We start from the raw sequence: 11,603 nt of genomic DNA, 5'->3' as shown, positions 1-11,603 counted from the left end.
AGGTGTGAGTGCATCTGCATGCACAGTGAGGCAAAGCCTTTTGGAGGATGGCCTTGGTGTCAAGGAGGGCAGCAAAGAAGCCACTTCTCTCCAGGAAAAACACCAGGGACAGACTGATATTGTGCAAAAGGTACAGGGATTGGACAGCTGAGGACTGGGGTAAAGTAATTTTCTCTGATGAATCCCCTTTCCGATTGTTTGGGGCATTCGGAAAAACGCTTGTCCGGAGAAGACAAGTTGAGCGCTACCATCAGTCCTGTGTCATGCCAACAGTAAAGCATCCTGAGACCATTCATGTGTGGGGTTGCTTCTCAGCCAAGGGAGTGGGCTCACTCACCATTTTGCCCAAGAACACAGCCACGAATAAAGAATGGTACCAACACATCCTCCGAGAGCAACTTCTCCCATCCAGGAACAGTTTGGTGAAGAACAATGCCTTTTCCATCATGATGGAGCACCTTGCCATAAGGCAAAAGTGATAACTAAGTGGCTTAGGGAACAAAACATCGATATTTTGGGTCCATGGCCAGGAAACTCCCCAGACCTTAATCCCATTGAGAACTTGTGGTCAATCCTCAAGAGGCGGGTGGACAAACAAAAACCCACAAATTCTGACCAACTCCAAGCATTGATTATGCAAGAATGGCTGCCATCAGTCAGGATGTGGCCCAGAAGTTAATTGACAGCATGCCAGGGCGATTGCAGAGGTCTTGAAAAAGAAGGGTCAACACCGCAAATATTGACTCTTTGCATAAACTTCATGTAATTGTCAATAAAAGCCTTTAAAAGCCATAGTAACATCTGACAAATATATAAAAACACTGAAGCAGCAAACTTTGTGGTAATTAATATGTCATTCTCAAAACTTTTGGCCACGACTGTAGCTAGCTACATTATTTCATCTATCTGCATGGCAAATATCAGCAAAGCAAGCTTACAAAATTGTACATTCAATTTGCAGTAAATAGTTTAGCAGGCTAGATTATTTACATCCACTGTTTTACAAGACGACAGACTGGTTTTCTGGTTGTTTCAAGAGTCCCTAAAACATTAAAACCAGAATTACAATGTCATACTCATGTCACAACACCCATATAGCTAGCCGACTAATGTTAGCTAGTCAGCTAGCTTGCTAAATCGCGATTTTCGTAAATTAACTACGTGATTAAAAAATATGCATAATCGTGTCTCTACATTAACATATTCTTATCAACTGTACATTTTTTGCATGATTTGTTATAACCTTATAATCACTTACATTTGCTTCCATCCTAGTATTTGTCAGCCATCTTCCCTGAAGAAAGTCTCCAGCCTTGGGTCGCACAGCTTCAAATTCATCATGAGAACCACTCGCTATGATTGGTCATCGCCCAGCGGTCGCCGCTGGTGATTTTCACAAAGTTGGTAAAAGTTTTATCTTTTTTGCCACCTTCGCACCGCCCTCTCCGCGTTCCTTCCATTGAAATGAATGGGAAACTGTGTTTCACCGCGCGGCATCCTGTGCTAGTGTTTCATGCCCGTAAAAGAGAACCAAGGGAAGTCATGCTTTTTATTGGATAAACGGTCGTCTGAAAGTTCAAAATGCATTCTAAAGGTACAAATATGAAAGAAAACAACATTCTACCACATTGATAGACGTAATAATAAAAAGACGACCATGATCTTGAAGAGTAAGAACATTAAGCAAAGAACAGAGTTCCAGAGTGTGATTGGAGGAGAGGGGGAGAGGGTAGGGGTATAGGCGAGGGTAGAGGTAGGAGGAGAGGGTAGGGGTACAGGCAAGGGTAGAGGTAGGAGGAGAGGGTAGGGGTACAGGCAAGGGTAGAGGTAGAAGGAGAGGGGTATAGGAGAGGGTATGGGTAGAGGTAGGAGGAGAGGATAGAGAGGTGTAGGAGAGGGTACAGGGGTGGGAGGAGAAGGGGAACAGGGGTGGGAGGAGATGGTATACTGTAGGTAGGGGCGAGCGTAGAGTATGGGGTTGTCACTATCCCTCTCATCACTGCCCCAGCTCCAGGAAGTTGGCCATGGGGTCGTCTTCCCTGGAGCGTTTCATCCTGAAGGCCTCCATCTCCTCCTCCGTGGGCTCCTTGATTTCCTGCAGGCTGTTGTACTTCCTCTTCCTCTCATCCACTTTCATCATCTCCTCTACCTGCTTCAGACGCATGTCCTCTGCAGCCAGGGCCTGGGGAGAGAGGGGGGTAGGGGGGTGAGAGAGGGGGGTAGGGGGAGGTAGGAGGATGAGAGAGGGAGGTAGGGTAGTCAGGTAGGTGTACACATAGGCAAAGGGAACTGACATGTACATAAACACACAGGCATGCACATGAACATCAAAGCAAAGAAGTCAAAGTTCACCTTGTTTAGTTTCTGTTTCTTCTTCTCATCATCTTCCTCAGAGTCGCTGCTGTCTGAGCCGTGCTTTTTCTTCTTCTGCTTCTGCTTCTTCTTCTTCTTCTTCTCTTTAAGTTTCTCCCTGTGCATCTCCAGTAGAGTCTTAGGCTCCTCCTCTTCCTCCTGCTCAAGTCCCTCCTCAAACGGAACACAGGCCGAGGAGCCCTATAGGGGGAGACATACCTGTCAATCATCTCATCTGGGGGAAAAAAACTTCAGTGTTTATAATTGACTACGGAAATCACATTACCCATCAGTCATTACATGACTGGTGATTAGTAGAATACTGACCGTAGTTTTGATGCCAGCCTCTCCGGTGCAGTAGCTCTGTTTGACCATGGAGTGGCAGCACTTGAAGCCCCAGCAGCCTTCTCTCCAGTACGACCCCCAGATACACTGCAAAGCAAAAACCCCTGTTAAGTATGTGTAACCGACGTGAAATGGCTAGCGAGTTAGCGGTAGTGCACACTAGTAGCGTTTCAAAAATCGGTGACGTCACTCGCTCTGAGACCTTGAAGTAGTTGTTCCCCCTTGCTCTGTAAGGGCCGTGGGCTTTTGTGGAGCAATGGGTAACGATGCTTCGTGGGTGTCAGTTGTTGATGTGTGCAGAGGGTCCCTGGTTCGAGCCCAGGTAGGGGCGAGGAGAGGGAAGGAAGCTATACTGTTACATATGTACGTCTGAATAGATGCCACCTTAATACTGTCCTTTACTGTTTTTTTTAGTTGGCACAGTTCTCAAACACTCCAATTGTTATTGTCTGACAAAGTAATTCTAAAAACACCAGCACTCCTCCACGAGGGGGCTGTTCAAGAACACTTCAAAGGTTCCTGTCTAACCCGAGACCGTTCTGACTGTGCTCCTCTACAGGGTTCCTGTCTAACCGAGACCGTTCTGACTGTGCTCCTCTACAGGGTTCCTGTCTAACCGAGACCGTTCTGACTGGGCTCCTCTACAGGGTTCCTGTCTAACCGAGACCGTTCTGACTGTGCTCCTCCACGAGGGGGCTGCTCTCCAAAAGGTTCCTGTCTAACCGAGACCGTTCTGACTGGGCTCCTCTCTACGGGGTTCCTGTCTAACCGAGACCGTTCTGACTGTGCTCCTCTCTACGGGGTTCCTGTCTAACCGAGACCGTTCTGACTGGGCTCCTCTCTACGGGGTTCCTGTCTAACCGAGACCGTTCTGACTGGGCTCCTCTACGGGGTTCCTGTCTAACCGAGACCGTTCTGACTGGGCTCCTCTACGGGGTTCCTGTCTAACCGAGACCGTTCTGACTGGGCTCCTCTACAGGGTTCCTGTCTAACCGAGACCGTTCTGACTGTGCTCCTCCACGAGGGAGCTGCTCTCCAAAGGTTCCTGTCTAACCGAGACCGTTCTGACTGGGCTCCTCTACGGGGTTCCTGTCTAACCGAGACCGTTCTGACTGGGCTCCTCTCTACGGGGTTAGTCGGTTCTGGACGCCTCACCGCGTGGTTCTGGATGAGTACGTCCTCTTCGTATTTGGAGCGTGCCACGGCCTTCTCCTGTCCCTTCAGCACGGCACCGTGACGACTGTACTCCACATAGTCCTCAGTCTGGGCCAGCAACAGCTCTCTGGGGGGGGCGTCCAGGTGCTCCTCACCCCCGTACTGAGACACACACACAGAACACACAGGAGTAACAGTCAAAACACACAGGAGTAACAGTGAGAACACACAGGAGTAACAGTGAGAACACACAGGAGTAACAGTCAAAACACACAGGAGTAACAGTCAAAACACACAGGAGTAACAGTCAAAACACACAGGAGTAACAGTCAAAACACACAGGAGTAACAGTCAAAACACACAGGAGTAACAGTGAGAACACACAGGAGTAACAGTCAAAACACACAGGAGTAACAGTCAAAACACACAGGAGTAACAGTGAGAACACACAGGAGTAACAGTGAGAACACACAGGAGTAACAGTCAAAACACACAGGAGTAACAGTCAAAACACACAGGAGTAACAGTCAAAACACACAGGAGTAACAGTTATTCAATGGGACCATCAACAAACAAACAAGAATGAAACAGTTATATCATTAACTAATGTATGACAGGGTTGGGGTCAATTCCAATTTAAATTCACTCAAAGTGAATAATTTACATTGGATTTGAATTTCAACTATCTTTAAGTTATAGAATTGAATTAGACATGTTTGGACTGTTTGAGTTGGAATTGTAAAAACATTTAATCTTTGGAATTGAAATTCAATATTTGTACATTTCCCAGTTAAAGGAGTACTTAGTTTCAAAAATGCACAGTTGGATTTGAAATCTTGAAATCATGTTTATTACATTGATGACACTTTTATGGGCTTTACAACGTTCTGCATGCAGTTTATCTTCACTGAAAATGAGGCTGGTGAGGATGGAGTGCAGTGTATTTATTCTGTACCTTATCCAGGATCGTCTCCTTCTGTTTGTCCTTGAAATCCTCCTTCTTGACCTTGAAGGACTGGTGCAGCAGCTCCAGCTTGGTGGGGTCGGCCTGGAGGTGCACCTCAGAGCCCTTATCATAGGCCTCCCACGCAAAGACTGGAGAGGTGGAGGAGATGAGTGGGGAGGAGATGAGAGGAAGTATGTTTAGTTCAATACAATCCCTTTGCTAGACTAACTATGAAGAATATTGGCATTAGGACGCTCTCTCTAAGGATACCGTTTTATGAGCCTAATAAATGAGAAGTGGGGAAATCTCCTGGGAGAATATGAACAAATAGGGTTTAATATGAATATACACTGGATGATCAAAAGTATGTGGACACCTGCTCGTGGAAACATCTCATTCCAAAATCACTGGCATTCATATGGAGTTGGTCCCCCCCCTTTGCTGCTATAATACCCTCCACTCTTCTGTGAATTCTTTCCACTAGATGTTGGAACGCATTTCCACTGCTCCAGAGTCCAACATCGGTGAGCTTTACACCACTCGATGCTTGGCTTGCGCATGGTGATCTTAGGCTTGTGTGCTGTTACTCGGCCATGGAAACCCATTTCATGAAGCTCCCAAAAACAGTTCTCGTGCTGACGTTGCTTCCAGAGGCAGTTTGGAACTCGGTAGTGAGTGTTGCAACCGAGGACAGACTATTTTTTACGTGTTACATGCTTCAGCACTCTGCGGTTCCGTTCTGTGAGCTCGTGTGGCCTACCACTTCAAGGCTGAGCCGTTGATGCTCCTAGACATTTCCACTTCATAATAACAGCACTTCCAGTTGACCGGGGCAGCTCGAGTAGGGCAGAAATTTGACGAACTGACTTGTTGGAAAGGTGGCATCCTATGACGGCTCTTCAGTAAGACCATTCTATTGCCAATGTTTGTCTATGGAGATTGCTTGGCTGTGTGCTGAATGTTATACACCTGTCAGCAACAGGTGTGGCTGAAATAGCCGAATTCACACGTTTTAAGGGGTGTCCGCATACTTTTGCATATATAGTGTATGTAGAAACTGGTTGTCCAATAGAAATACCTCTATATAACTTCATTTTTGACAAAAAATGTAAATGTGTCAGTTTGTCACTTTGACGAGGTGGGACTAAAAACACGTTCAGTTACTTAAAGGGATAATTCTGGATTTGTGCAATGAAGCCCTTTATCTACTTCCCTAGAGTCAGACGAACGTGTGGATACTATTTTTGTCTATACGTGCAGTTTGAAGTTGCTAACTAGCGTTAGCTCAATGACTGGATGTCTACGGGAACAGCTAGCATGACGCTAGTTAACATTGGCTCTCGAAACCACCTCTAGACTTCCTTCATACTGGACACAGATAATAAAAAAATGGTACCAACAAGTTCATCTGACTCTGGGGAAGTAGATAATGGGCTTAGTTGCCAAAATTCGGGAAGTATCCCTTTAAGACATTGGCTCAAGCCGATGTTGTGCCTTTAGAAATCGAGAAAAGTAACTATTTAGGAAGAATTTTTCACTTGGTCTGCCGAGTACGCTTCGCAAGCGTTCCCGTACGTCTTGCGATGTTGGGTCTCTGCGTTTAGAAACTCAAGAGAGAACCCCGTTGGGTTGTTGGTAGGAAAGAGAGACTGTGTGACTCACGCTGTGTCTGTGCCATGGTGACGGTGTCTCCAGAGTAACGAACAAAGTTGTCTCCTGCGAACCCCACACTGCCAAATAAACACGACACAGACATTTAGGGAAGACAAGTTATCTCTCAGTGATGACAAAGCATTCTTTCCAGACACATCCCAAAGACACAGTGACAGAAAATATAAGCATTTTCACTTCAGCATTCATGACACGTCTTTAGTGATTTTGAACATGGAAATTACAAAATCATAACACGTGGTTTAGGACTCATGATATGGAATTAGAGATTCATGACAGTTAGACTGTTAGTTAAAGGAATAGTGACCTTTTATTCAGACACCATACTAGTGTTCTAATAGGGGTTCTTCTCATGGGAGGTCATTAGCTAAATAGTGCTGAGAGATTAGTGCTCGTTAAGGTCGGTTCGGTTTTGATTATTAAACAATAATCCCGGCTTTTCATTTCTCACATGAAATGCACTATGCATTATGTGGGTTTAATGCTGTAACAACACATAATAAAGTCCCCTGATGGTAGTGACGGCTCATTACTGCTTATCACTTATTTAACAATCATTTACCCACAAAAAAAAACATTAATATTTTTAGTAAACCTTAATTAACTCGGCAAGTCAGTTAAGAACAAATTCTTATTTACAACGACGGCCGACTCCGGCCAAACCTCAAATGACGCTGGGCCAATTGTGCGCCGCCCTATGGGACTTCCAAACACGGCCGGTTGTGATACAGCCTGGAATCAAACCAGGGCTGTAGTGACGCCTCTAGACCGCTGCGCCACTCGGCAGCCCCCAGAGTTGTTGTTGTATATTACATTTTATTTGAAGACTTCATTATTTCATTCCAAGTCATCATCACATTGACCTCAACACACACACACAAAAATAACTACATAGTTTAACCAACTTTTGTCGATTTCTTTTAAACTGATAAAATAACATACATGTTGGTTAGTCGCTCAGCACTATAGTTAAGGGAACTGTAACCTACTCTTCAGGAACCATGCCAGTGTTCTGGTAGGGGTTCTCTCTCATGGCTCGAGTCTTGGGGTCGTAGTAAGCCGAGTCTGGATCCAGATTTCTCAAGTACTACGTGGCGCAAAGTACACAAACGCATGAGTTAACAAATACTTCTTCATCAAAACTTGTCATAATTACAAAGGTGTAACTTCTACGGGTGATGAGGGGAAGAACAGATTGAGATGCCCAATGTAGCAAGGCTCACAAAACACCTTCAACCGTTATGACTGGACTCACCTTAGCGATATCTTCTCTGATACGCAGGTTTCTGACTGTGATTCGTCTCTTGGAGTCAAAGTTCTGTCCCGGCATGTCAATGTCATCAGCGTACTTATCTTCATCTTCATCCTCACTGTTTTGCTCCTGTGTGCGTTCGCCATCATCCCACTTTCTTGAGGAGCTCTACAGGAAAACAGAAAAGAGTAGATCAACACACACCACCAGAAAACTGCCAAGCATATAGAATGCATTTACCTACTAGATTGATATGAACCAATCAACCAAATGCATTTTTATTTCATTTTGGATAATGTGCCAATGACCAATATTTAATGCAGTATTTGCAGTCTTCAGCAACATATTTAGTGTGTAGAATAATCAGTGATATTCAACAACAACAAAAAAAATCTGATGGCTTACTGCTTGGTCCGTGAGTTTCCCTGAAGCCAACTCCTCGTGGAGTTTCTGAGATTTCAGTGTTTGTTTGGCCTGGTCTACTTTGGCGTACTCCTCCACAATACGCATGTGATCCTCAGGGTCGTAGCCATTCCAGCGGTCCCTCTTCCCATCGTAGTCCAGATCCAGAGAGATCTGGCTGTGTTCGTCGGGGGCCATGCCGTTACCTGTAAATTTTGCTCCAACCTTTCTGGGCCGCTGAAAAGGGGTAAGGGTAGGGATGGATGAATGGATAGATATAGGGATAGGTAGATAGTCAGATGTGGAGCATCATCATTGATTCCAAACCAAGCACATAATACTCCGGCTACATCCAAACAGCACCCTATTCCCTATTTTGTACACTACTTTTATAAAGGCAATAGGATGCCACTTGGGTTGCAGACAATAAAACTAAATGTGGTAAGCACCTCCAAGCAGTCCTTCTTCTTGTGTGTCATGGCACCACAGTTATCACAAGCTCCCTTCCTGAACTTGGTGCTGATGGCTTTCTGCAGACAGATACAGGGTCAGGGGTCAGGCATACATTTAAATATTTAGAAAGGAAGACAGCTGAATTATGCCGTAACTCAGCTCGTGGCTTTAATTGTTACATGCACAACAGTATTTATTGTAGTTCAGGTTTTACAATGGAAGACAGCTGAATTACAACACTGAATCTGCTCACCTCTTGCACCCCTCTCTTGTACCACTCCTCGATGGAGGAGAACTGTTGTTGTCTCTCCTCCTGAGGCCTCTGGTGCTTTAAGGTGGGTCTCTTAGAGGGGTCGATGTACCAGGGCACTGAGGAGATGTACTGGGGAATGTGAGGGTTGATGTCCCTGGAAACAAGAGGAAGAACAATTAGTCAGCACACTATACTTCCACAAAAGGAGAACCCACGGGCCCACTGGTATCTTCTGTGCGGAATGGTGTGACTAGCTAGCCCAAAGGACTGGAAAATATGGAGGATTTTCCCTCTTTATATACAAACAGACAGAGAGACTATGAGGTCCAGTTCTGGGCAAACATCTTGTCACAGGTTGCTTGCATGCATTGAATTATTCTTCTGGCTGTTTGCCCACCCCACCCTGATGTGAACTGGTCCAGCTAATTTGACTTACTTTCCCTCTTCATCTACCTCAGCAGGAGCATTTCCCAGTTTTCTCTGCTCCTCTAACTCCTTCTTCTTCCTCCAATCCTCTCTGGTCATCTTCTTGGGTTCTTCCAGACCCACCACCCCATCGGCGCTGGTCGCAGCCGTCGCTGCCTCTTCTTCCTCCGGCATGATTACGGTGATGGGGTCACTGGCTGGGAGTGCACACGACACAAAGCTGGATCAGTCACTTAGCTACTATTACACGAATACGTGGCTTTCATAAAATGCTGCATATTTTTGTAGGGATATGTGGCTGATGGTGTAGCTAGCTGGCTTTAGTTACTGACAAAAACAAAGGTTTTCAACACGCTGGCAGGCTGGTTAGCTAACTTTGGTACATCCCTATGCATAATTCAAGTCAGCGACGCTGGTCTGACAAAAAATTGACCATACAACTCACTCTGATTAAATGCATGTGTCGCTTACCTTGACAGGATCACCAAAATTAGATATGTTTCGAGACGTAGACTGGAATCGTGGTTTTCGACTTGTGTTTACAACATGAACGTCGCCATTTCACAAACCCGGAAGTAACGTCATGTACTGGCAGAGCGGAAGAGGAAAAGAGATTCTATGATTTCCACATTTGTGGCTAATGATGATATCTGCGTTTTCTGTGAAAAAGAAGGTGAGAATCTGTCTCACTTGTTCTTTGAATGTGTGTCCGAATTTTGGGAAAATCTTGCAGAGTACTTATTTACCATTATGAACACTGCCTATAATTTTAACATAAAATATATAATATGTTATGAAATGATTGTTATTTTTTTTATTCTTGTTGCCAAATACTTTATACACAAACAAAAATTCCAAAATTCTATACCAAAATTACAAATTTTTCTGATTGAATTTAATTATCTTATTAAAACACTAACCCTAGTGAATAACAAAATGAATAACATCTCCATGAATCGTTATAATAAGATATTTTCAGAGTGAATATAATTGCACTTCAATTGTTTATTTTTTGTATTTTATTTATATTTTTTGTATGTTTGAGCATTGTTAATACCTGTGTTTGGTTTGCAAGACATGTTTGATGTAGCAATGTAAGTTGATTTTTGTATTATGAATAAAATGCATTTATTATTATTATTATTAAATAATAATACAAAAAAAAAAAAAAAAAGAGAGAGGCCCACGGTCGAAAATCGGTCTCTCTCCAGCAGCTGGCATTTTTCCGCTGACCAAGGAAGGAGTTTTGTATTGAGGTCGAATTTGGTCATCAAAAAAATGAAAGCCTTATTTACTACGTGAGGTTTATTTGATCGAACGCTACGGTCACAAGACGCAGGCCTCCTAATTGTCCCTAGAATTTCTAAGCAAACAGCTGGAGGCAGGGCTTTCTCCTATAGAGCTCCATTTTTATGGAATGGTCTGCCTACCCATGTGAGAGACGTAAACTCGGTCTCAACCTTTAAGTCTTTACTGAAGACTCATCTCTTCAGTGGGTCATATGATTGAGTGTAGTCTGACCCAGGAGTGTGAAGGTGAACAGAAAGGCTCTGGAGCAACGAACCGCCCTTGCTGTCTCTGCCTGGCCGGTTCCCCTCTTTCCACTGGGATTCTCTGCCTCTAACCCTATTACAGGGGCTGAGTCACTGGCTTACTGGGGCTCTTTCATACCGTCCCTAGGAGGGGTGCGTCACTTGAGTGGGTTGAGTCACTAACGTGATCTTCCTGTCTGGGTTGGCGCCCCCTCTTGGGTTGTGCCGTGGCAGAGATCTTTGTGGGCTATACTCGGTCTTGTCTCAGGATGGTAAGTTGGTGGTTGAAGATATCCCTCTAGTGGTGTGGGGGCTGTGCTTTGGCAAAGTGGGTGGGGTTATATCCTTCCTGTTTGGCCCTGTCCGGGGGTATCATCGGATGGGGCCACAGTGTCTCCTGACCCCTCCTGTCTCAGCCTCCAGTATTTATGCTGCAGTAGTTTATGTGTCGGGGAGCTAGGGTCAGTTTGTTATATCTGGAGTACTTCTCCTGTCCTATCCGGTGTCGTGTGTGAATTTAAGTATGCTCTCTCTAATTCTCTTTCTTTCTCTCTCTCTCTCGGAGGACCTGAGCCCAAGGACCATGCCTCAGTACTACCTGGCATGATGACTCCTTGTTGTCCCCAGGTCCACCTGGCCGTGCTGCTGCTCCAGTTTCAACTGTTCTGCCTGTGATTATTATTATTTGACCATGCAGGTAATTTATGAACATTTGAACATCTTGGCCATGTTCTGTTATAATCTCCACCCGGCACAGCCAGAAGAGGACTGGCCACCCCAAATCGCCTGGTTTCTCTCTTGGTTTCTTCCTCGGTT

At 44.9% G+C, this 11,603-nt stretch overlaps 1 protein-coding gene across 1 annotated transcript; it reads right to left on the bottom strand.

Moving 5' to 3' along the window:
- Positions 1 to 1,535: 1,535 nt before the first annotated feature.
- On the bottom strand, positions 1,536 to 9,846 carry slu7 (SLU7 homolog, splicing factor). Its single transcript, XM_064955351.1, has 13 exons — positions 9,727 to 9,846; positions 9,266 to 9,452; positions 8,830 to 8,983; positions 8,573 to 8,653; positions 8,127 to 8,360; positions 7,725 to 7,889; positions 7,459 to 7,556; positions 6,461 to 6,528; positions 4,808 to 4,947; positions 3,853 to 4,014; positions 2,680 to 2,784; positions 2,353 to 2,553; positions 1,536 to 2,182 (listed from the first exon to the last, which is right to left on the bottom strand). The coding sequence occupies exons 2-13, from the start codon at positions 9,427 to 9,429 to the stop codon at positions 1,997 to 1,999; spliced, it is 1,758 nt and encodes a 585-aa protein (XP_064811423.1). The 5' UTR covers positions 9,430 to 9,452; positions 9,727 to 9,846; the 3' UTR covers positions 1,536 to 1,996.
- Positions 9,847 to 11,603: the final 1,757 nt, after the last annotated feature.

The sequence above is a fragment of the Oncorhynchus masou genome, chromosome 32, assembly GCF_036934945.1.
Source record: "Oncorhynchus masou masou isolate Uvic2021 chromosome 32, UVic_Omas_1.1, whole genome shotgun sequence".
Classification (NCBI taxonomy): Eukaryota; Metazoa; Chordata; class Actinopteri; order Salmoniformes; family Salmonidae; genus Oncorhynchus; species Oncorhynchus masou.
This window is presented reverse-complemented; position numbering and strand designations above follow the sequence as displayed.